The sequence below is a fragment of the Colias croceus genome, chromosome 15, assembly GCF_905220415.1.
Source record: "Colias croceus chromosome 15, ilColCroc2.1".
NCBI classification, from domain to species: Eukaryota; Metazoa; Arthropoda; class Insecta; order Lepidoptera; family Pieridae; genus Colias; species Colias croceus.
Window position 1 is genome coordinate 10,512,509 of NC_059551.1, and position 27,736 is coordinate 10,540,244.

Sequence of the window (27,736 nt, forward strand, 5' to 3'; positions counted from 1 at the left end):
TATTATACCATATAGCACTGTAAGCGGATTCAGAATTATATGTAAAATAAAATAGGTACTTTTGCTTTAATAGCGAAAAAACTAATATCGTCTATACAGGTTGTAGTCGTTTGGATATATTACAAATTATAATATAATTTAATATTAAACAACCTTCAATAATACGTCTTATAAAATTAGGTTAAAAGAAAGAAACCATTTATTTCAACACAGAAGAATAGCATTGTAAATTATATTATATTATATTATAAACTGCATAATCGCGTCAATTAAAATAGTCAAATTTAATAAAATATCGGACATTCATTATACCTAACTATTATAAAGTTTTGTCCAAAGTAATTGACCGGTAAAGCATAACAAATTGTCTTCATCATTTTTTTTAGTATAGTAATGAAAAATAAGTGGAGCCTCTTCTATGTGACATTTTTTCCAATTTAAAAGAAACAATGAAAGAAAAAACATTTTGTTAGACGAAAAAAAACTTTGCTGTGTAAAATAAAATAAAACATCCTTTTTCAAAGTACTAAATGTATGCATAAGCATTTATCTTTTTCCAATTTATACGTGTCGATTCTTTATCAATATATGCAAATTCTTGTTTTAAAAGAATTCTACATTATTTTTATGATTAGCTTAACTGTCAGATAAGTAATAAACTGTGCCCCAATTCACTTCCAAAAATCTTTTCAGTGGTTTTGAGTGATTGACTATTTATAATATTAAGTAAAAAACAACCGTATTTTTATATTATATTCTTGAAAAAATAATTATTCATCATCGTTCTGAAACTATGTACTAGTAAACATTACTAGTAAGTGTTATTTAACTCACACGAAAAAATAGTAATCTATTTACTGAACTACATAATAAAGACGATATAGCTTTGCAACATCTTATCGCAAAGACATGAATTTTATTTTCACAAACTTTAAACATAGTATTACGCTTAGTATGTATTTGTTTTTCTGCCATAATTAAAATGATTTTTTATAGTCACATTATTCTTAAGGGTAGATGTGGAATGTGGTCTGTGGATGTGGATTTCCGTATGAAATTATAAAGAAAAACAATGCTATTTATGATGCCAGTTGAAAATGGGAAAGTAAATGAAGAGTAGTTAATGAGATTGAATTTATCTTTATCACAATAAAAATAGTGTAACGATTAGTATAAATTAAATAATATTTAAACGAGCAACATTGTTAAGAACTAAAATACCTATGACCAACATGTACAAGAAATTAATACATATTTTAAAAATCTAACACCATTGTTTTGATAATAATCAATTCTCAAATGGTAGGCTGCAAGCAGCTTCTCTCTCATATTCTTGTAAACCTTGCTCCACTCGGCCACCGAGCTCTGGGTCAATTTCCTTAAATATTTTCACTGCTTTAACATGCAGGGACGGTAGGGCGGGCCCTAAACTGTTCAAAAGATTGCTGATCAAGCGGTCCTTTTCACCTTTCGACATATTTTGATAAATACGTGCTGTTTGTGCAAAATTGTTTTGTTCTTTCTCAAAAATTTCTATTAATTCCGATCTGTAAGTATCGTTATACGCCATGGGTCCATTAAAAGAGTTTTCATAATAATTTGGTATATCCCGTTCATTGTCTCCCACAGGAGCGCGACCGTCTCTGTTATATGCGTGTGCATAGAATGGACAATTAACCTTAATTTTATTAAAGTTAGCTCCTAAACGATAAAGGTGAGCATCTCTATATGCGAAACATCGAGCTTCAAATAACTTATCAGGTGCTCCGTCAATACCTGGCACGAGGTTACAAGGACAGAAAGCAAGTTGTTCTATTTCTGCAAACTGATTTACTGGATTTCTATTAAGTACTAGTCGTCCCGCAGGAACGAGTGGGACTAAATCTTCAGGAATTTCTAAAGTTAAATCAAAGACATCGATGTTCAAATTTAGCGCTTGTTTCAGACTCATTACCTGTATACTAAAGGTCCAGCTGACCTTTTTCCCGCAAGCGATAGCTTCATATAAATCTCTAGTAAACACATCAGGATCAGTGCCCTGTAACTCTCTAGCTTCTTCAGCGGTTATACTCGCTTTCCCAATATCGGGGGTTATGTGTAATCTGGCAAAATAGATCTCGCCAAATTTATTCTGAAACTGATATGTGTGTATGCTAAACCCAGGAATATGACGGTACCCTTTAGGTACGCCATCATCTCCTGATATAATTAAAAATAGGCTTAAACTCTCTGGGTATATTGTCAAAAAATCCCACATCATATTGCTATCCCGGATACCTGTCGACGGATTTCTTCTCTGCCCACGTACGAAAGTAGTAAATAATATTGGATCCCTAGCAACAAACATAGGGGTATTGAATCCGACAATATCAAAATTTCCTTCTTTTGTGTAGAATTTAACCGCGAATCCTCGCGCACCTCTGAATAAGTCGCTGCCTCCTCTTTCTACGACTGTTGGTGAAAATCTCACTGCAATGGGCGTTCTTTTTCCGACTCCGTTTAGAAAATCGGCTTTAGTGTATTGAGAGACGTTATGTGTAACTTCTAAGTAACCAAATGCGCCCGTTCCTTTAGAGTGAACGACGCGTTCTGGGATTCGTTCACGAGTGACATGGGAGAGGGAGTCCATGAAGTAGTTGTTGTAAATGAGTCTTTTGTTCAAGGTTGAGGTGTCGCGACGTTCCACTGGCGCGCCGCTACTCGTGGTCATGAGGAGGCTGGCTCCCTGAAATATAAAATTAAATATGTTATACTTTTCACATGCACACAATATTATTAATATGAATGCATTTATCGTTGTTTGCAAGTCAAGCATTAAAATAATGTTCCTCCTTATTTCTAATAACGTGTTTAATCAAAAGTTTTAATTATTATTGCTCAATTTACTCCTGCTAACTTCGAAATTGCCCTAAATGCAACCAAACTATGAGCATTACATAGACTTGGAACAGCGATGTATTTAAAAAATATCATTTTGACGCTAACTTCTCTTTCGTCAGTAAATAAATTATCTCCGAATTGAGAATACCCATACCATCATATTATTATCGCCAAGCTATTTATTTGTAGGTACATACATTTATTTGATTTCTGTACGGTGTCATTTTTTTAAATGTGTTCTTTTTTCATTTCAACCGTATATAGAGAGTAGCGATAGGCTTATCACCATTATTGTGTTAATTTAATACTTTGTTTGTTTTAATAGTGCGTTATTGATAAATATATACGATTATATAATATTATAGCGTATGGGAATAAGCAATTTAATTAATAATAATGATCAATTATTCTCTTCCAATTATTTTTAAACAACAGATAATTTATATACGATTACATAATTATAGCGTATGGGATTTAGTAATTTAATTTTAAAAAATTGATCAATTATTCTCTTTCCGTTATTTTTAATATAATTCTTCGTAAAAAAAAACTTTACTTAAATGTTTTACTTGTTCCGCGATGTAATATAACATTCGCATGGGAATTTCCTCAAACTGTGAGCTAACTGTTGTAAGAGCTAATGGTTATTATAATACGTTATACTCACCGCAGTTCTTTGTCTATATATTTCGATTTGATCCCGAACTGGATCAAGCGCTATCTCCGCAAGGGCAGACCCACTCAGCATCAACACTAAACACAGCCATATTAATCTAATGCGTTTCATTATTACAAACGTTCGTTACCATTGTGTGGAAAATATTATTATTTTTTGCTTATATAGCGGCTGAAACTGTCTGTTAATATATAGGATGTACTTCTTATGAAATAAGATACGGTTCTATACATACACCAAATTTACTTGTTTAAATAAATTTGAATTCATTATAGTTAAGTACATTACAGACAAAAAATTTTTTAATCACATATTTGGGTTTGGTATCGATCCAGTAACACCCCCTGCTATTTATTTTTTCAATATTTTCAAAGTACAGAATTGACGCTTCTATAGATTTATTATATGTATAGATTTCAAAAGGATTAGTTAATTATTAAATCTACTATTGATTACTTACCAATGTAGAGAATTTGAATAAGCACTTTGACTATGTGTAACAGAAGAATCTCTTCGTGATAGCTTCTGAAAAATTAACAATACCTACTTAATATTACTATAATTAAGCCTTATTCCTTTTAGGTTATGTCCTGTAAAATAATTATTTTTCGAGAAAACAGATCTTTTTGACAAAAGAGTATTTTTTCTTATTTTTATATACTAAACTGACTTGTAGCATCATCCTTTATATTTAGATGTTCTAATTTATGTTTAATTGTTCATAAGTTTATCTTCATTTGCTACATTTAATTAGTAATTACACTATACTTCTATCGGTATGCGATGTTCCAAAATTTGATTAATTATAGTGTCGATTATTATGCAAATTTATCTCATAAAGGGTAGATTAAACTAAGTTATATATTTAACTTACTAGATAACTAAATATATTAATTGTATTTTAAAGTGACCATGATTATTAAAGTCCATATGGATATATATTACAATCCATTATAAAATAAACAGCGTGTAAAGTGGAAATATTATATTAAAGTTATTTAAATCATATTCTCTTATAAGAGAAATACAGACGAATCACGAACTCATGACAATTATTAAAATACGAATAATAATTTAATTACCATAAAACCATATTTTTATTTCATCATTAATTAGGAATTTAGTACAAAGTGTATGTCTTAATTAGTTTTTAATACAAAATACTTAAAGATTACACCGTCAAAATCAATTTAAAATCTTATTTGACAAGCATGGGGCCCTTTCTTTAGTCACATTGATGGCAATTAGTGCAGCCCGGGGGAATGACCCTTAAATATTCTGCCAATTAATGCTTATATGAAGATAGTAATTATTGTAGCTAGGTATTTAAAAATGGTAATTAAAACATAATTAACTCAATAAAATATTGGAAGAAATTGAAGTTTATTATTTTGTAACGATAAAGCATTAATTTTTATGTTTGATGAAATAGCAATGTATTCGAGGCTTATTTGCTTTATTATATCAAATAAGATTTTGCTCTACGTCAGGGAGAGACTTGAATTAAACGAAAATGTGGGCATAAATACTATATCTACGACACTGTATTCATAATATTATGACAACTAAATAATCAAGGTACATTCATAGTGTTTAATTATTAAATACTTGTAAATAGTATGAACAAGAGCAGCTCTATTAGATATTCCAGCTATATAGATAAACTAGTGCTCCAAACGTTATAATTTAGCAGCAAAAATATTATAACATAATATAAAAATAATGAATTCATGCAAGAAGACATTTTCATTAATATAAGTTAGTACATAAAAACAACACTATATATAAATCCGAGACTACCCACATATCGTCAAAGCTACGACACTAAATAAAGAAGTTTTTATTTCTTGGCACTACACTTGTATACTGCGGGGTCGTCCGCCATTTCAATTACTTTGCCCGTTGCCAAATTCTACAAGTACCCGCATTTTAACCATTTGCTGATAGTGTTCGGCTTGTTTAATGTCTCGTGCTGATTTGATAAGCGGTTTAAAGCTTTCTTCATGGTGGGCTATTTTGGGTTAATACAATTTGTATGAAATTGTGAATACGGGCATTTTCCTTTTGAAAACTTGAGATGTTGTCCTCAACTATATTATAATAATTGTCCTCCTTATTCCTCCTTATTCCAAGTGTATTTCAATACAAAACGTGATCTATGTAGTAGGGATACTAGAAAAATAATTAATATAATCAAGTTCAGCTACAGTTCAATTCAGTTTTTATTGTTTCACTGTAGGAACATAGTTATAACAAACACGTAATAACAGAATTTATAAAAAAAATTCTAGACTTAAATAAGCGATTTCTTGATAAAATCTTATCAAAATAAATATTATGAAAATGTTCTCTTATCGTATTTATTTTACAATCCCTGCAATTGTTAGCTAAAGACCCTTTAAAAAATCCCTCCCTTATCTTAACTAGCGATTTCCTCACAATGGAGGGTTGTTTATTTAATTTATTGAGAGGGATGCATTTCAATGAGCCTGCTCGTTACTCGATCACACGCTGAGAAATAATTACAATCGGTCCCATTGATAAATGCATAAAGACTATGTATTGTCTTTATGCATAAAAAAAATATATAATTATAATTAAAAAAGGGTCTACCAGTAAAGTAAAGTAAATAAAAATGTAAAGTCAAAATAAAATAAAAAGTATTGATGTGATATGTTTTCCTAATATCACATCAATACTTTTCATTTTATTTTGTATTGGCTATATACCTAAGTCTAATATAAAAGTATAAAAAAGGAATTTAATATTATTAAATTAAAATGCATCAGTGTTGTCAATCTATAATTTTTTTTATTAAATCTGTTCCATTCATCTGTTTTATTTCCTACTGAATGTCCACTTGCAATATTTATCATACCTAATATATTTATCATATAAAATTAATAGCTAGTACAAAAGACACATAAAATCACAACGTAATAACATTTGACTCCTTATAACATAAACAGCAACAGTACAATATAACATGATGTAATAATGCGACGACGCTGGTGTTGTGCTGAGAGAAAATTAAACTTTGATTTAAGACTGAATATCAGTGTTCTTGTGATAAGATTAACAAATATATCGTAAATCATAGCTTTTATAGGCGTTGCTATTATCCTAGAATAATATTATGATATTCCTTGTAGTTATAAAGAGATTTAATTACATACCATACACATATTATCAGAAAGCAATATGAATTTGACACCTTTTTAGGCCTACCTGTACCTATGTTAAAAATGAAGCACCAATTTAGAAATCTTTACTAATTACTCTTGCAGTTATTTGTATCCTACAGATAAGAAAAGTAAAAAGTACACCCAAAAGGACAGCCGCTGTTGATAAGGTCGTTTCTATAAAACGTTAAATTATAAAGAAATTTATAAATCATTGGAAATATCGCATTGTCTTTTGAACAGAATTACCTCAGCAGTTACTAGAGGTAGCGAGAGGGCACCAGAATCTCAACTACTCTAACGAACCTCTAACTCAATTGGCTATAACCGGGCGGGAATTTTAAAGGAACATGTCTTCGCGAGCTTGCTACAAATGTTGCAGTGTTATGAAATGAACGAATATTACTATATCGTAAGTGTAAGAACGTCGTTATATGAATATTGTATGTAATAATATGGTAATAATCTATTCAAATGTGCGCAGGATACATTTGTGAGTATACTGTTAGGGGGCTTTTTATCCTACTAACTATTACATACTGCATCATCAGCATGACAGGTGCAATTAGAATCTATTAATTATTATTTTTTTCGTGGTAATGAGAGTGTACATCTTAAAATGTATGTATTTATAGTCAAATTATGATGGAATTGACGAAATATCCATTAACGCTTTAAATATCATCGAATTTAAGCTTTAATAGCTCATTAAAAAGCTTAATTAAAGTCTTATTATGTCCAGCAACTCCAAAACGTGGCACGTGAGTCAATTTATTTCAGACGGCACACTCCACAATATCTTATTTATATATAACTTTCCATGAACAAAGCTTGTATTTTCAAAGTTTGACGAATCATCCGAGACAATTTATTTAATTGACTCGCTACATTTTGTGGATGTTGTGAATCGCGGAATGTTCGCGACTAATAATTATAAAATGGAGAAACTTCGCGTTTTGATATTGTGGCGGAGTTTCGAGACGATGATTATTGTGCTTCTTGCTAAAGTTATAATTAATGTACTTTATGATAATGAGCTGTTAATACAATTGAAGTGTATTGCGCTTACTTAAATTAGGTTTGTTTTTAAATGCATAATATTATAATGTAAGTGATATTTTATTTTCTTATGTTAAAATTAGTAACTTCTTGCATTGTATTAAAAGATACATAAATAATATGCTGCTTTACATAATATATTGTATAGTATAGTATATCGTCTATGTCGTCATTATAATATGACTGTGTGTCTTACTAATGCTCATATAACTGAAGAATCAAACAATAATATATTGAAGGCGATAACTTAAGCCTTGAACAAAACCCAATGTATACAAATATACAGCATTTATAGTTTTATTGCAAATAGACTCATTTAGTAGTAGATTAATTAAGGACAGTTAGCAAACAAGCGCCTTAAGTTCATCACATGTAATTGAGTTCTGGATGCAAGTGGACAATATTTTAATTGCGTGAAATCCCGACGTAGGAGCAGAGCTCGGAGCATGAAGCTTGCCAACTGGCGGTGGCTGCCAAATATCTTCACGGTGATTTAAGGCCAAGTCGAACCTATTATTTGAGGCTGACATGTACTAGCGTAGTTATTGTTTGTTCGTTTTGGTCTATGAGTTACTGTTTAATGCGTGAAATAGAGTCGGGTGTATTGTTGTTATGAAAGACAAACTAATAAACTATATAAGATTACAGGCAGGTTTATTTTCTAACCGAAAATTTTAATAACCACTGATAAACCTACCTACCGCCATTCATAAATCATTACGTAGCCAATACGTACCACCGTAGCACCTGAGCTACGGAACGCGCTACGGTACGCGCTCCAAACTTTTTTCCCGCAACCGTTCCCATTACTCGCGCGGATTTCACTAAATACTTGAAAGTCTAATTGAATAAACGTGTCGTAGATCCCGGATAATCGAGGGACCGATGAACCAAACTTAGTCCCGGATCATCCGGATGCCGAGTTTTAAATTTATTGAGAATCAAAGGCTCGGTTCCGGGAAATGTTCTGCGTAATCAAGGCTTTTACGGACGATAAAGTAATACTATTAGTGACTCTTTATTGCGTTTTTAATCTACTTATTTGTAATTTCGATTCAAGAAAAATATATTTATTTCTATGAATCGTAGTAAATAAAAATGTTTCGACAAGCTAAATATTACATCGATATTTTATCTGTAATAATATAAATTACTTCGCTGTTCCTGTCCTTTTGCAGCTATAATTGCTATTCTAGGCTACATACTTCCGCTATAGTAATTAAAAAAATATCGGATCGATGCTTTCCTCCAATTGGACCTTATGAAGTTCATATTATATCTTTAAAACTACCCTCATTTATATATAGTTTTACTTCGATTCGTTTTACTGATCGAGTTTGTTTACGGATAAGTTCTCAGACTCAAAATAATTAATCAATTATATGCTCACGCGTTAGCTATTGTAACACAGTCACAGTGAAATTACATTGTAACTGGAATTAAAAACAAATATCCAAAACTGTACTTGTAATCAAAAACCTTCACCTCAGAATATTCGTACAAACAAGCCTATAATTACAACAACACTTTGAATTGCCACAACAACACAATTACGCGTAATAACAATTGTTTTAATCATTCCAATTGTAACACCTTTAGTCGATTGCTCTGCTTTGAAATCGATGTCGGGATAAAATGAATCCTAACATCACACAATAGAGTGGAAGTTTCAAGCACCTTGTGGAATAAGATGCTCACATAAGATATTCAAATTGCTCGGATACTCATATAGCTTGTTAATTATGTGATAATAAATAAACATTATGAAAGAAGGTCATTTTCCAGTGCAAATTTTCACAAATTTATCTGCTGCATATAATTGCTGTGTTAGCTCACTTATAAATTACTAGAGGTCCGCTTCGCCCGTGGTACATATTTCGCAATAAAAGGTAGCCTATGTCCTTTCTCGGGTATCAAAATATCTCCATACCAAATTTCATGCAAATTGGTTCAGTAGTTTAGGCGTGATTGAGTAACAGACAGACAGACAGACTTACTTTCGTATATAATATATGGATGTATTTATAAATATACTTTACAGAACGTTTTAAAAGGTATGCATATGCAATAGGTGCAAAGGATATAATCATAAATCATGTTATTTTCATAAAGTACTCTAACTCTACATCGAGTTTTGGTTAAAATATAATGTTTTAGAAAATTCCGTCTCATTTATTTCAATCTTTACTACGACATATTTACATAATACTTTAACAATAACCATGATGGATGATTCTGTTTGTCCTCTCAAGTGGAAAATCTATTGTAACCCGAAGCTTCATTTTTCTTAGCTATCTTATAGTTTATAAAACAAATTTCAAACGATCATGTACCATTCTTATTCACTGGCATGCTCCATCACACTTATAAAGGACAATTCGTACGATAAATTGAATCTCTCGACCGATCCTCGGAATATCTACGTAATTACTTCCGTACCTACTCATCTAATACTAACAATTATAAACTATTCAAAAGCTAAGCATTATCGACATTGTGATTGTCAATCTAATTGCCAATAAAGCCGCGGTCGACCAGTAACCGCTGCAGTTTTAATTAAATCCTCTCGGCCACAAATCGCTTAGCTCAGCACCCATTTAAATGGCTTAAACTGGAATCAAACACCGATTAACACACGCTTAAATCTGAAACTGAAGCTACGAAGTTGGACTGCACTTCTCGAAATAACGGAAAGCGCTGACCGCAGCGCTGCAGCGCACGTGGTTCACTTAACTTCACTTACAATAGCTTATAATTGACCTACTTAGTATTTGAATATTGGCGAAATTTAGAGACCGTTGAAGCGGCTTCATTAGTGTACTCGATTTATATGTATTTTAGTCTATTTTGGTTTACAAAACTTGTTACAGTAGAGAATTTACGAGCTAAAGTGAAAGCTTGGAAAATTACTTTGACTTACGATTTAAGTCAGGTACTAAATTAAGGTTCTGTAAATACAGATATATTCTATTTACTAGTATTATTAAATACATAATAAATACAATAGTATATCTACATATTATAATGCTATATTATTCCGATACATTCATCGATAAATGCATTCCATATAAGATAACGGCTTCTTTAACAAGAACCATACTTTACATTATGATAAACTTTATATTATATGTATTTTTCAAACAGATTTTTATATAAAAAGGATTATCAAAATTATCTATAAAATAAATTAAAACATGATTATGAAATCAGAAGGTACTTGTATAACATTGTATCCATGATATTGCGGCGAGTCTTACATGGGATGTAAATTGGCTCGTAATTGGTGTAATTCGGAGCGGCTGCAATCAGCCGGCGCGCGGCGCCGCGGGGCAAGGCAAGGCTATGTGGGTTCATTGTTGGCTTGCACTTTGCAGCTATATGTATTGCTATAAGTACCTTATTTTTCCATTACATATGCAGATATTAGATTCATTTAAAAAGACGATGTCGTGGATAGTAATATAAAATGTATTATGTCGATTTAAAAGAGCTTGTTAATAATAATAATATTATGTAGGTACCTATATTTTATTTGGAAAACGATACAGACATTGTCAAATAAATTAAAAGTGTGGTTGAAAAAATAATATAATTAAAAATGTTTGTCAATGTGATTGGTTTTCAAATAATAAATAATTCCAATTATAGTGATAGTTGTCCAAAACCGTTTATTTAGGACTGAAAAATCTCAATCCGATGAAAGAGAAACACAAAAAACTCAAAAAAATTGAGATTATACAAACAATATTTCAACGTTACAATATATTGGTTTGTGTAACAAGTTATTTATCTTACTTAATGTACTGGAAGGTAGATTTAACTGAGATTGCAGACGCTTCATTGAGTTATGTTCCCATTTGGGGTCATATTTCTGAATTAGAGGGACCCACAATCAAAGTTACACCGTCTTACAAATGAATGATTGCAGATGTTTGTGTCAAGATGGTTATTTGTTATAAAAATTATCGTGTATGTATATCGTGTATGTATAATATGTATAATGTATATGTATATATCGAGTATGATCGTCGTGTTTTTGTGAATATATGCTTTGTCGTATTTATGGTACATAAGTTCATAACTTATTGAAATAAATTCCATCAATAATGGAAAAAATTAAGATATTAATTAGAATTACTTTGTATTATTTTAAGCGCTGGATAGGAAAATCCCGGCCTTGATAAACAGTTTTGCAACATAATTATCTCTAAAAATTAGTGTATTGCAAAAAATAAACTAAAAACCTATAAAAGTATAAAATGTAGAGTCTTTAAACGAAAATGAAGATTGTAAAAATGAATAATTTAGCTGTAACAAGGAACATCAAACGATTTAAAATATTCCAATAGCAATTTCTTCAACAGTTAAAAACTAATTGAAAAGTTACGGAACCAAAGTCTGTGAAATAAAATAGATCGGAGATCTCTCATATTTTCGCAGTTCTCGAGAAAAGCAGAAAAAGTTCGCGGAAGGAAGCTTTAAATCATTTTGTTAAAAGACTACTTCATAATTATCTTAATTACTTTTTTGAAATATTGAAGAACTTAGTGTTGGGGCGATTCTGTTTTGAACGTTTATATCATTCAGTAAGAGATTTTTTATATTTTGTTAATTTCCTGATAAGATAATGGATGTCGTTTAAATTTTGAATAAATCTTAACTTTTTTTGATTACTTAACAAAAGATTCAAGTTTCTTTTTAATATTATAAAAGACATACATTACATTACATAGATAATAACATTTTATAAAGTTGAGAATTTTGTAAAGTTTATTTATTTAATTAGGTTTATATGTGAACTGCGGTTACAAACACATTGCTCCGCTCTTGTTGGTCTTCGTACGATGATATTATAATAGAGCCTTCCTCGATAAATGGGCTATCTAACACCGAAATAATTTTTCAAATCGGACCAGTTGTTCCTGAGAAGAAACAAACAAACAAACTCTTCAGCTTTATAATATTAAGTATAGATTAAAATACTTGTATGTTATATACAATATACAACAATTCAAAATAATATGTCACATTGCTTCAAAGTTAAGTACAGTCAAGAGCAGTTTAATTTCATCAATAAACGTAGTTAATTTGAGCAGTTTACTTACTATGTTTACTTTCAAGACAAAGTGTTATAATCAAAGGTAGTTAGTGCTGAGATATTAATATCACTTTTAATATCTCAGCACTAACTACCGATCAGTAAACACACAAGAAGCGCCATCACATAAACTTAAACTAGCATTATAACTCCATATATCACGCGATAACAAAACCTTTCAGCGGCTCTCGATAAATTCTGAGCCAGAGCGATGACACCAAGATTTAGCGCGCCGCTGTAGGAACGGAGGAGATACAAGTTTCAGCTGATATGCTTGCAGTAAGTGGCTAAGTTCTGGGACAAACTGTGGTGCTGGGTTGTTATCTAAACAAATTTTCAGGTGGTGAAATCATGATACACATTTATTAAGGTAAAAATGAGGATGTTGTACAAAATATTTAATTAAGTTACACCATAAGTAATGTGGAACATTACATAATTATCAGACTGTAGCAATATTGAGGCCAGTAAATAAAATTTTATTTTATTTGATACATGTTATAATTTGCATTACAGATACAACAGGAGAGGATGGCGCTGTTGTCCTCTTGTTTACATCAGCTCCGCAGTTTTTATTTGTTTTTTAATAAAAAAACGAAGTATTGCACTTAAAATAACAACGATTGTGTAGAATTAGTTGCAAGACACCGGGATTATCATTAACTGCAGTGATTGTGCCATATTAATACTAAAAACATCGATCGATCATTGATCAAAATAAACGCCAACGTATTTGATCTACCATCCAAATTCCACCAAGACAATTGAAGGAGAAAAGGTGAATGACACTAAATAGAAGAATCAACCAACGAAGAAAGGTAAATAAACGCAGAAAGTGGTTACTCTGGACAATCTTCATAAGTTCCTTATAAGTTCTAACCTCAAACAAAAAGTGAAAGTCATTACAAATTACCGACTTTAATACAACGACACCTACCGGTGAGTGGCAATATTTTCAAAAACTCCTACAATAACATCTTAATTTAATTTAGCCACCCATCAACAGAGGTCAGCATAGTTTATTTTCTGTAACAGATTAAAAACAAAGTTTGCAATATTATCTATGGTAGCATATTATCTATGTCAAGTTTGACTATGGAAGCAATTATGTCAGCACTTATCAAAATTCAAAATGAATTAGACGAACAAAAGAAAACGATTTTTAAAAACGGGAAAGATGTTACAGAAAATGTTACAAAAAATATTAATATCATTTTAGAAGAAAAATTTAAAGATTGGGAAGAAAAATATAACCATCTCAAAGATAAAGTTGAAAACCAAGAAAAAAGGATTTATTTTCTGGAAAAATGTGCAAGACAAAGAAACATCATATTCTTTGGTCTACAAGAAGAAGAATCATCTTACTCGGATTTGGAGAATATTTTTATTGGCTTCATAGAAAAACATTTTGGTATAAAGTTAGAAATACGAGATATACAAGAAATATTGCGATTAGGAAAAAAAGGAAAAGGACCTAGACCCGTAAAAGTAACTTTTATAACCCTTGGTAGAAAGATAGAAATATTCAAGCAAAAAAGAAAATTAGACAACACCGAGTACTACATCAAAGAGGACTACCCAAAGTATGTTTTAGAAAAGAGAAAAGAGCTACAGGAAAGAATTAAAATAGAAAAAGAAAAAGGAAATAAAGCTGTCATTAAATACGATAAACTCATTATACTCCACAACAAGTCGGAAACATATAATAACAAAAAAAGAATGTTCTCTGCTTCACCAGAAACTAATACATCAAATCCTCATAAAATAACAGATAGAAGACCACAAGAGACACGAAATATTAAACAAAAAACACACTGTGCATTGCAAAGGTCAGCTAATACAGAGGGAGTTCTTAAGCCTAGTATGCTAAATTATTTAGTAAGTAAAAATACGAATAGCCCATCAAACCAGCAAGATAACCATGACCAAAACAATGATTAACAACCAGCGCCTCCTCCTATCGTAAGTAAAACAAAAACTTATAACACAAAAACAAATAAACGAAGTCCCCCAATACGGCCGGTCACCGCGGGGGTCAAAGACCACAACCCTCCACTCCATCCAATACATATATGTACATACAACGCTAAATCACTACTATCATATGAAAGGCTACTAGAGTTCAAACACGCCATATCAACTATTAAATATGATATCATTGGTCTATCAGAAATTAGACGTACAGGCTATAATATAGAAGAAACTGAAGACCATATATTCTGCCACTTTGGCGAAACTAAAGGCAAATACGGTGTAGGATTCCTCATAAAAAAACACCTAAAAAATAACATAGAATGCTTTACTGCAAAAAATGAAAGGATATGCACACTACACTTAAATTATAATAATACAGCTCTATCCATTATCCAAGTCTATGCACCGACTTCAGAAGCTACCGATCAAGAAATAAAAGAATTCTATGAACAATTACAAGAAACTCTTATACCATGCAGCAAAAATTCTGAAACTAGCTGGAGAAAATTCGATGAAAAAAGCAAATGACAGACTAGAATGGAGAAAACAGGAGGAGGCCTTTACTCTTAAGAGGTCCTTAATAAAGATTAATTAGTTAAGCATTTCAATAAGAATTTAATAATAATATAAAAAACTATGTATTTACTGTTTAACTTAGAATAATTTACTTGAACAAATAATATAAAAAACTATGTATTTACTGTTCAACTTAGAATAATTTACTTGAACAAATATAAAAAACTATGTATTTACTGTTTAACTTAGAATAATTTACTTGAACAAATATAAAAAACTATGTATTTACTGTTTAACTTAGAATAATTTACTTGAACAAATAATATAAAAAACTATGTATTTACTGTTCAACTTAGAATAATTTACTTGAACAAATATAAAAAACTATGTATTTACTGTTTAACTTAGAATAATTTACTTGAACAAATAATATAAAAAACTATGTATTTACTGTTTAACTTAGAATAATTTACTTGAACAAATAATATAAAAAACTATGTATTTACTGTTCAACTTAGAATAATTTACTTGAACAAATATAAAAAACTATGTATTTACTGTTCAACTTAGAATAATTTACTTGAACAAATATAAAAAACTATGTATTTACTGTTTAACTTAGAATAATTTACTTGAACAAATATAAAAAACTATGTATTTACTGTTTAACTTAGAATAATTTACTTGAACAAATAATATAAAAAACTATGTATTTACTGTTCAACTTAGAATAATTTACTTGAACAAATATAAAAAACTATGTATTTACTGTTTAACTTAGAATAATTTACTTGAACAAATAATATAAAAAACTATGTATTTACTGTTTAACTTAGAATAATTTACTTGAACAAATATAAAAAACTATGTATTTACTGTTTAACTTAGAATAATTTACTTGAACAAATAATATAAAAAGCTATGTACTACTGTTTAACTTAGAATAATTTACTTGAACAAATAATATAAAAAGCTATGTACTACTGTTTAACTTAGAATAATTTACTTGAACAAATAATATAAAAAGCTATGTACTACTGTTTAACTTAGAATAATTTACTTGAACAAATAATATAAAAAGCTATGTATTTACTGTTTAACTTAAGATAATCTACTTGAACACTATAAATGTAAAACTTTTGTAAAACTATATATTTAATTAAGGAAATAAAAAGGCTTTTTTATTTTTTTTATTTTTTATTTTTTTTTATTTTATTTATTTATAATTTGCATTGTTTTTAGAAAACAGACACTTAAAATGTATTTATTGATATCATAACACTTATTTTTACTTTCTAAGTCTTATCGGCCACTCATCTTAAAACCCAGCTTCAATAAAGTATCATCCTAAGTGGTAGCAAGTGGCAAGGATGAAAGGATCGGTATAATTGCAGTAAAGTCCTAAGTGCATAGTATGATTTAGGACTATATAATGAGGGCATAGCTATAGTGTCCATAAAATATTAGCCACAGCGCACAGGACTTACGAAGCCGCCACTAAAGTGAAACTAGTAAGTGATGGCTAGTGACCAGGCTTGGTATAATTGCGCGCCGCCAATCAGGGCGCGTCGAGGGGCCCATAATGAGGCGCTGCTAGCAAAGGCGATGGCTTCACGGTTCGTGGTTTCGAATTTCGATTCCTTTTTCAATGGTTTGCTTTGTCGAGGATACTGCGAATTAGGACGACGTAATTATGTTTTGAAGTTTTAATAATTTTTATATTTTTATATTTTTATACTTGGTTCATCTTTAAATACTTTGAAATCCTTAGCAGTAAGATGCAAACATTAACCAATGGTTAACCGCATTTATTTATATACTGTGGCATTTCTATGCAAATAACAGGGAAATAAAAAAATAATTAAAATAACAAACATAAAATAATAGCATCTCATTATCAACTTCCATTTGCCTTCCGAGTCATAACCTTCCCTTCCTCATTTTACAGCTACAACTTAATACCTTCAGTCATATCAAAATAAAAAGCTGAATATGAACCGTAGGTACATCGAAGCCTTTGTTACCAAGTTGCACGAGATCCTAATGACTCAAAAGGTCTCGACTAGACGCGAAATTTACTCAAAGTAAATTATACAAAGCTATAGAACATTCTCAACTCTCGGTACGGACAGAAATTGATTCAAGTACATGTGGCTTCATATTTGACTATCAGCTCGAATTTATTCCAACTGGATTGACATAGATCTTCTATAAGGATTAAAATCATAAATTATGAATGAGATTTTTGCTTTTGGAACTTAGTGTTGTTTATGGAAGTGAAAGTGTTGGTAAGATTTTTAGGTTTAGAGAGATATTTATTTCAAAAGAATTTTACAATTCACTTTTGAAGATTTTTATTAATTCTTGTGTTATATGGCTCTAAACATATTTGTTTTCGTTGGGTGATTTCTAGTTAAAGCTCTGATGATGCTCTTAATATGTAGTAAAATCTACGAACTAAGAAGTTTTTAGCGCTGTGAATATAGTTATGGCCTATGGGTGACCACTTTATAGAATTATAGTTACTACTATGATGATGATGAATGTTTCTGGCCTTTTTAGTACGTTATATCAATTCCCAATTCGTAGACAGCATAAGAAATATCTTCAGCCAGCTGCACAACGTTGACGAATCCCTGTAACAGAAAAAATAGACATTTAATATATTTAAATGAAGCTGTTTATTTTTACATTCCGCATCGTTTATACAGCGTATGGTTGACGGCGAGGATCAAGATACATTCGGTTTAATTAAAAAACTCTGCTCCAATTCGCATCTGCTCACTCTGGAGCCTCCTCCAGTCGCTCAGAGCCTCTTGGGGACTATAAAACCTGTTTTTGTGGGATTTTAGTTCCTTTTTTGTACTCTTGACAGAAATTTGGTTATTACGTACAGTAAGTGAAGATGTTTTCTAATTAAACATATGCAGAAACAACTAAGTGCCGTCCCAATCCATGCCGTTTTTTTAAAGAAAGGTATACAACAAGGTGTTCAATTTTAGTATTGTAATAACGTTATAATATAATTATGTAAGATATATATAGAGGATACGTATTTATCAAAAAAATCGTTGCAAAATAAAACTATGTATATCGCTGCAATTATTAAATTACGCAACAAATTACAACGCTTAAAAATATTTTATCATGTCTTATTGGGTTTAAATAAATACTTCATTATTTATGTCATGGTTACCCTACTCAACACTTAAACGCACATAATGAAAGGCAAACTGATATTTAGTGAGTGAAATAGAGGATAAAACGAACGAAGTCGCGGGCTGCAACCAGCTGTGCACACTACGAATTATTGTCATACGAAATGCAAGTAGCGCATGCATCATATTATTTTGCTGCAATGCGACAACTTATTTACCTGCATTCTCTTTAAAATGAATATTATTAATTTCTTTCACAAAGTATTCAGCTAGATAGAGGTTAAGTTTGATAATGCGTTTGAATTTGAAAGTGCCGTTCCATTATTTTTGAAGCTTTAAAAATTTTAATCTACCAACATCTATCTTTATAATGTTAGTTAGAAGGTTTAATATAACTTTATAGAATATGAATTTAACTATTAATTGTTAAAGTAGGTAGTAGTTTCATTATTAGATTTACTATTTGTTGAAATCCCATACCTACACAAAAATGGCATATAGAATTAAATGTATACCGTTGACGAAACTGTGATTAGCATATAGTTTGTTATAAAGAGAATAATATATTACGATCATGCTTTATCGAATAATAACGAATACGAATTACTTGAATGAATAGGATACATCACATATTATCTGCTACTAACACAGGCTACTAAAAACTATCATTAAAATGAATAGAACACTGTCTTGTATTCAAAGTTGCTTCTGAATTATGAACAAAATTGTTCCGTAACATGTATAAAACACTACAAGGTACATTTCTCTATAAACCAAAAAATTACCATTGCAAAAAATTACCATTATAAACCAAAAAAAAAAAAATCTTAAAATGCATTTTGCTTAAGACTGCTCGCTGTAAAAATGTCCAACATTTCGAGCAAGAATCGTCTACTAAAATTATGGAATAAGATGTTGATGTTTAAATAACTGGGGACATGAAAAATTCAAAAGATTTCAAAAGAGTCGGTCGTCAGAAGTTGCGAATCAAAACGAGCTCATTAAAGTTTCCAAAGCAATCAACTTTGGGTTCTCTGCAGTACTCTATTCTCAAATAGTTTTTTCTTGAGGTGTATAAAAATAAGATTGGTTTTTATAATTTGTTTAATACTGTAATCACCTCTACATTATACGTTTTCTTCTTTTAACCATAAATCAATTCATAACATAATATTTTAAACTTTTACCAGTTGAGTAATTTTAAAAATAATCAATTTAATTGTAATATTTGAGTAAATAAGAATAAGAATATAATATTTTGTGATTGCATTTATTTTAAATAACTAAACAATATAGTACAATATCTGTTTTAATTTTTATAACTGAACAATGGTACAATACTCTGCAGATTAATAAGTAGTTAAACTCATCCCTGTAGTCACCAAAAACATTGTGTTAAAGCACTAAAATGAAATCTAAGCAACAAGTTAAAATCCCTCTGTGAGCGCAATAAAATATTCATTACTATACATCGCGAAATCCCTTTGTGTTTAACTTATAACCGTGTCACAGATACAGAATACTTTAAAGATATTATCACACTGTTCATATTCAAATGGTTTGTGCCTTTGTTATGTTGATTCGAAATCGCAATATCCTTTTTAGGGTTCCGTAGCCAAAATGGCAAAAACGGAACCCTTATAGTTTCGTCATGTCCGTCTGTCCGTCTGTCCGTCTGTCCGTCTGTCACAGCCGATTTACTCGGAAACTATAAGTATTACAGTGATGAAATTTGATGGGAATATGTGTTGTATGAACCGCTACAAAAATATGACACTAAATAGTAAAAAAAAGAATTGGGGGTGGGGCCCCCCATACATGTAACTGAGGGATGAAATTTTTTTTTTCGATGTACATACCCGTGTGGGGTATCAATGGAAAGGTCTTTTAAAATGATATAAAGTTTTCTAAAAAACATTTTTCTTAAAGTGAACGGTTTTTGAGATATCAGCTCTCAAAGTCGTAAAAAGTATGTCCCCCCCCCCTCTATTTTTATAACTACGGGGTATAAAATTCTAAAAAAAATAGAGGTGATGCATGCTAATTAACTCTTTCAACGATTTTTGGTTTGATCAAAGTATCTCTTATAGTTTTTGAGATAGGTTGATTTAACTGTAATTTATTATATTTGCTGCTACGGAACCCTTTGTGCGCGAGCCCGACTCGCACTTGGCCGGTTTTATTGAATTGTAATTCATGACAATCGTCATCTTACGTTTGATGTTTTAGCAATTAATAGTGTCAGCTAAATTGTTTTGGTTACATATGATTATTAGATTTAGACATTTTTGCATTAAATAATAATAACATCACAAATAACATCGAGCATGGCTAGCATAAAATTCGCAAGTTAAACAGTTAAATAAAATGAAGAAAGAAAATCTGAATTGCTTACAGAATGGTGAGGATTTTGCGCTTCTGCTAAGTGCAAATTGTTCTCTGAAACGCTTCTACGACACAATAAAATGGTAAATTTTAATAATTCAATGATTTCATAAATTATAAAATATTTGAAAATCTTTTGAAAAATCACTGCTAGAAGACGTCGTATGTACAGGAATAATTTTACTTGAAAATCCTGTAGCGACACATTTCTGAAAATGAAATGTTTTTGGTGCACAGCAATTTATTACGGTGACTTCGATTTGTTAAATCCCAAATCATTTCCAACAAAATATGAAGAGTTTCATCCAGTCAATCAACATTGTCCTACATTACTATAATCGAAAAATCTCACAGTTCGTTCGCTCATAGCTGTAGCCCTCGGGTAGGCACATTAGAGACGAGTGGAGGGAAGGGAGAGAGGGGGGGGGACGCAAAAAGTGTAAGTTGCGCGTGTCGTCGATGGGCCGTTTCATAAATCTCTGGAATGCGAAGGTAACCGCCATAAATTTAATGAGCGGCGCTCAGCCCTGAAGAGCGTGGTGCAAGATTTAATACTGAACTTGTTTGAAAGAAATTTCTAGAAGCAAAGGCTGTCATTAATATGGAATTAGGCGAATCATAGATATTATAAACATTATAAATCTTGAAATTAATTTTATTTGCTCTTTGATAGACAGTTAGGTAGAACCTTATCTGTCTCTGAAAAAAATGGATGAACGACGTAGCGCTTGCCATCGCTGACAGTGAAAAAAAAGAATGAATCTTTTTTCGTTAAAGTTAAAACGGTATAGGTATTCAAAGGGTATTCACGGTACACTCAAAGAAATTAAATAAATGTGAAATACAATCATTATATTATTTCAAATCCCCACTTATCCTAAGACCTAATCCATAAAAATACAATCTACATAAGCTTATAAAGAAGGGAAGATAACAAGCGCTCGTAACTTGGCCACATCGTAAGACAAATAAAAGAAAGATTGAAGGATTTAGGAAGGTATGACGTCACAACACGTGTTTCTGATAGCGCTTATCATATTATCATATCCTCGCTCGTTTGTGACACTACCCTCATTCGGTTCAGTATTTGTTTATGGGCTAATAAAACTATGAACCTTTTTTGATTTGCTGATGCGAGGTTGGGTTCGTGAGAAGGAGATACTTCCGTGAAATTTTCTTTTAATAAACGCATCACACAGTTTCGAGTGTTTATGTAGCGATAGGTATTATTAGCATTTTGCTATTGTTATTTTAATAAGGAAAATCTATAGTAAAATAATTATTCACTAATATACATCAATCCTTTTATTCTAATACAGCTTACAAACTCAGAATCAACAATGTACTTCGAACAAAGAGTAAACACTTTATTAATTTGATTTGTACTGATAAAAATATAAAAATCATACTCAAAATGTTCTTTCTTTCGATACTGAGCTTATCAATATCCAAAAATGAGGTTATTTAATAAAATATTAAAATAAGGTTTACGAATTCTCGACGTCGTTGAGAGGTTGCGAGGGACAAATAAATAAAATGCGGCGAAAAAGGAATTCCTTATTTAGAAATTTGTATCGTCCCACGTATCGACGTAAAGGCTTGTTTAACATGGTAATACATAAACTTCTATTAGGAAAAATGAATTTATTTTTTGCATATGTAATATTATTTAATATTTATTGTCAATTAAAATACACAATATGACAAATATAAACTTTAGCTAAGGTATTCACAGCACTTAGTTTTTATATGAGTAATTACATACATTCGATATTATGATTCATAATATTTTTTTTTTTCTAAAAATTGATTTTTTTATTTTAACTACTGAATATTAAATTCAGTCATTTCCATATCAGACTTATAACAACATTCAGAAGACCTATTACCTACTTCTAGCTGGTAATTTTGAAAATAATATTTACTTCTGCCCTTTTCTTAATCCTAACCCGCCTCACCACTTTGCACACACCCTTGCATAAATAAATATAACAACATACCCGTCCCAGCCCGCATACTTGTGTCAATCGCTCTATATCAACTTGTTACTGAAATCCTACAAAATACTTCTCTGCCAGCCAAGCGAATTTGTACCTACATCATTTAGAATACAGTCCACAATAGATACAGGTCGCGCATTAGGCCGGTTACGCACCTGCGACCGGTCATTCGTCAGCCGATAAATCGAGTGTCGTGAATGGCAGGGTAACGAATTACAATGAAGATCCATGAAATAAAAGGTTGCATTAAAAATTCCTTTCAAACTGTTTCGCTATACTGTGCCGGGATTTTGGCGGGCTTTGTAACATCGTTGAAATATTTCACTTTCGTTTTTAATTGTGTTTTTATGATAAAATGGGATTGTTTTGCTTTGTTACGTTATGTGGGTTTTTATATAAATGTGAATTTAATGCCTGTTGCTGAGTGCTTCACCTGAGTACAGGGATTGACGTTTTAAATGGTCTTATTTATATAACGTGCAATAATATAATGGCATAAACAATTAAATGTATCATATTCTGGGTGATTTTTACAGAGCAATTAAGAAACAAAATGTAACATTTGAAAGAACATGAAAAATAACAATTATCAGACTAAAGCCTTACGTACAAAGTTATTCAAAACAGTGAAACCAAAGCTTAACAAACAGGGGTTACTTTCACAACTTTAAACGTTGAATCATAAGTTAATCCCCGTTTTACATAATTTCGTAAACGAGTGAAATCGAGGTGAGAACTCACACTTGACCGTTCGCGGGGCCGCGCTAATAGCCGCTCTAGTTTCCTAAGAAGAGGCAATATTTTATTATTTTACTGAATATATATATTTTGCTCTTGTTTTTACTTATCACAGCTTATTCAATAGAAATTCAATTGAGACTTTTTATGAAATATCTTGATTTAGCTTTTACTAATAATTATAATAATTTCATGATACATATCTCATTAAAAAAATATACATAATAGTTTGTATTATATTTAAACGAACTATCATTGATTTTCTCTCTTTGAACCCAATAAAGAACGTAATTGCAAATAAAACATAAATATAAATAATAAGGCCTTTGAAATATCAGGCTCAAATCCATAGATAACTGCGTATAATTCAGCTCAGAACAAGGACGTCCAATTACCAATTTATTACTTAAAATAAAACGCTTACAAAGAACTCAAAACGGTTTCGCAAAATGTAAATTGCATTTAAAACTGAATAGAGTAACAAATTTTGTACAAATACGTGAAAAGGGAGTTCATTACTCGCTCGTAATTGAGATAAAAAATGAATACGATTCTAATAAAGTTAAGTAGCAGTATCTTTTTGTACGACGAAAGTATTTAAGATGAATAAGTGAGGTTTTAATTACGAGGGTGAAGGAGGGAGAGGGGGGAGGAGTGGGGTGGGAGCGGGAAATCCATTTGTGTGATAAGCGTCCTGCTTATAGTTGAGACGAGGCCCGGTAGTACCGACTCACGCAACGAGAACTTAAACTTACATTTATTTTATGGTTTAAGTTTTTTACTGGTGGATTAATTATTGTGTACCTAATAAAACACTTGCCTGATTTTATAATTTAATTGATAATAATATGAACGTCGATAACTTATTTATTAACCTAATTATATTCGAAAACTTAAGTCATTGAAACTTTTAATGAGAGAGAACAAACTTTTGAATTATTATAAATTTATGCGGTTGGGATTGAGAATTAAATAAATAAATAAATAAATAAATCATTTAGTACTTACAGTAAGTATTATTAACGCATTTTATGTTTGAATATTTATGTCTATTAAATATCAGAACCCTACTGAATAGAATATGCAGTCAGTGTAATCGTGAATAAAACCAAACAAAATAAAAGCAGTCAGCCATAACAAAACGTCACGTTAACTAAAACATCGATTACCGAATTGACAGCAGCTTTAACAAACCGTTTACCGCTGCCGTGCAACTAGCCCTCAGTTGTTGAAATGAATTTTAATGCAACGCATTCAACACTAATGGCTGCTTCACTGACAGACAGACAGACAGCAAACACCAACTAATTTAGCTATTGTTACACCCATTGTTAGACCTATTGCTAGTGCGATGACTCGCAAATACGTAACAATACGAATGACTTAACATCTTTGACTTGATAGCACTATTAAACACGTACATTTGCAGTCATTATTCAAATTCAAATAATGAGACGGGAAGGAAGAATTTATTTTATTTCAATGGATGGAATCGTCCCTCCGTCCCATATACTTAAATTTTACTATATTTTATTGTATCTAATTTTCAAATTTCACACGTGTTATATTGTTACAAATTGACTTCTAGTATGTTTTAAATCATGAATAAACTACAAAAGATAATCTCAACATTTATTTTTAATAGTACGCTTTATATTAATACATATTATACTCTAAGCTTTATGTCCATTTGCAAAAATCATATTTGAAGTTGTATAAATACTTAAAACTACTAAAGGATAACAACTTAACACTGATATTTTTTACCTTCAAGCAAAAATGAAGCTTTTAAAATTGCATACGTCGAATATTCGCGCTCTCAAACTATCCCAATAAAAGCACATATTATTATGCACATGAACAATGAACGATTTCATTAAGTAATGAGCGTCGTTTAGAAAATGAGCTAACGACGTAATTCGTGGTTATTCCATCCATTATCAATTACGCTAAAAGCTAATGTTTGTTTATTATTCAAATGTTCCTAATCACGTATATTGTTAGGTTTTCATTGTACGCCAATATTTGTTTTCCATTTAATTACCTGCGTAAAGACATTAATGCGGGATCAATGTTTTACTGTCGACTGTAGTGGACATTATGATGATAATACGAAATAGCTTCATAATTTTATTATGTGCTTTTGATTAATAAATGTGGTCCACTGCACCGATTTCTTATGGGAACTTTTATAGCTACCGACTGAACAGTTATTAATATTATATGTTGATGTCGATGTCAATGTTGATGTTATTCAAGGTCAATGATTCAATATAATACATTTTTATAATTTTACTCTTTTTATTTTAAAGTACCTACAAATCACAATTTCATTTAGTTACAAATGACCTATTACAAAACTCGTTGTATTTAATTTTTAACTAAATATACACATGTTATTATGTTATAACATATAATATTGAAATGAAAGTAGAATATCAATCACCTAAGACAAGAAGATGGCCACCAATTAAGTTTCCTACACTGTCCTACACAAGAACCAGACCCCTTCACAAAGTTCATCATTCAAACTCATTTTCTATCACACTAATGAATTTTCCCGCCGACTCGAGAATATTTAACTGAATCAATTAATTAAAGTACGGATCAAAGATAACCGCGTTATTAATATTTGAGTGGTTAGTTCCCGATGCAATTGGTTCCGCGTTTAATATTGTGCTTAAATTTCATTATCAGCTTGTTAGCCACTGCAAAGAGGCCTTGTCGTGTGGCAGATCGTTGAGATATATCGATTTATTAACGATGTTTTCTTAGTGGGGTGTAGAATTTTCATTCCTAAAGTCGCATTCTTAATATATTAAGAACCTTCTATTGTACAATAATTTTAGTACCTGAAAATAGCAAGGCATATTGTTGTGCATCGTGCACTATTGGCAAATATAAATAACGCAACGTCATCTATGCGGATAAATTAATAAAATATTTGCACTGAAATATATTAGGTTATTTTTATTAAAAGCGCGTTATTTATATATTATTGCACAATGTCCTCGTTTGTATTTCATAATATGAGTAATTTTTACACTGTTCAATATAATAAAACGTTTTTTATTATATTATACAGTGTAAAAATCTTATACGTAAAGGCTCTACATACGGCAATTTATTTTACAATATGAAAGGATTATCCTCACATCACGATCCGCTTTGTTATTAAGGGCTCCTGTGGTTGAGATTGTCTTGGCTATAATAATAGACAAGTCTTTTGATAATTATATCCCATAGAGTTAAGTATTTCTCTTTAATAATGTTATCTATATCTGCTACCTTAGTTCTAATCGGTAATATAAATCGTGATAAAGCACGAAGTCTAAGTAATTTGCAATTTTAAGATCTACCATATTATTATAGTCTTTTAATTTTTGAAATGAAAATTTGTATTTATATGGTTAGTGCTTATTAAATTGCCGGTTAATAATTTTGTGGGGTAATAAGTTTTTATTCGGATTGGTTTATAATTTATATTTTATTTTTAAAATCATTTCATCCTTGAAGCATATAATATTGTACAATTGCATAATGTAGGAGACAGTTAAGATAAAGTAGTATTTATATAATTGTATGCTATTTATTTTGTTGGTCAAAAACTACAGAACGAATTCGCTGAAAATTTCGCATACTTACTACAGATAAATTGTGGACTGGAATAACACACACTTTTGTTGAACGAAACGCCAGCTTTAGTCACTGTCATAATATATAATATGCATATGAACAGTGTCAGACTGCAACGCATAATATATTTACTTTTCACTAGGTACATAGTATAAAACAAAGTCGCTATCGCTGTCTGTTCGTCTCTATATATCTCCCCTGAGTAAATAATGTGATCTGTGCTTTATAATATATAATCTTTAAATCTTACTTTAACTTTTAAAATATAAAGTGGTTCTTGAGGATAGTTTTAGTATATAATTTGTTAAGTTTTCTACAAAGCGCGCGCATTTCGCGAGTATATTATGAATAAGATATTATTAAAATATTATCTTCTCAGTCAAAATTGACTATCTATCTCGAGTTGACACGGAATAAAAGTAAAATATAGACCA

At 30.8% G+C, this 27,736-nt stretch overlaps 2 protein-coding genes across 2 annotated transcripts; one reads left to right on the forward strand and one right to left on the reverse strand.

Moving 5' to 3' along the window:
• Positions 1 to 1,288: 1,288 nt before the first annotated feature.
• On the reverse strand, positions 1,289 to 3,667 carry LOC123698251 (catalase-like). Its single transcript, XM_045644830.1, has 2 exons — positions 3,548 to 3,667; positions 1,289 to 2,725 (listed from the first exon to the last, which is right to left on the reverse strand). Exons 1-2 carry the CDS (start codon positions 3,665 to 3,667, stop codon positions 1,289 to 1,291), a joined length of 1,557 nt encoding a protein of 518 aa, XP_045500786.1.
• Positions 3,668 to 10,991: 7,324 nt separating this feature from the next.
• On the forward strand, positions 10,992 to 14,836 carry LOC123698252. The gene is made up of 2 exons (XM_045644831.1): positions 10,992 to 11,010; positions 14,115 to 14,836. The coding sequence occupies exons 1-2, from the start codon at positions 10,992 to 10,994 to the stop codon at positions 14,834 to 14,836; spliced, it is 741 nt and encodes a 246-aa protein (XP_045500787.1).
• Positions 14,837 to 27,736: the final 12,900 nt, after the last annotated feature.

Coding starts and splice junctions, on each gene's coding strand:
- LOC123698251 (XM_045644830.1), bottom strand. CDS start 3,667: ATGAAACGCATTAGATTAATATGGCTGTGTTTAGTGTTGATGCTGAGT. Junction 2,726..3,547: donor TATATAGACAAAGAACTGCG/GTGAGTATAACG, acceptor TTTATATTTCAG/GGAGCCAGCCTCCTCATGAC.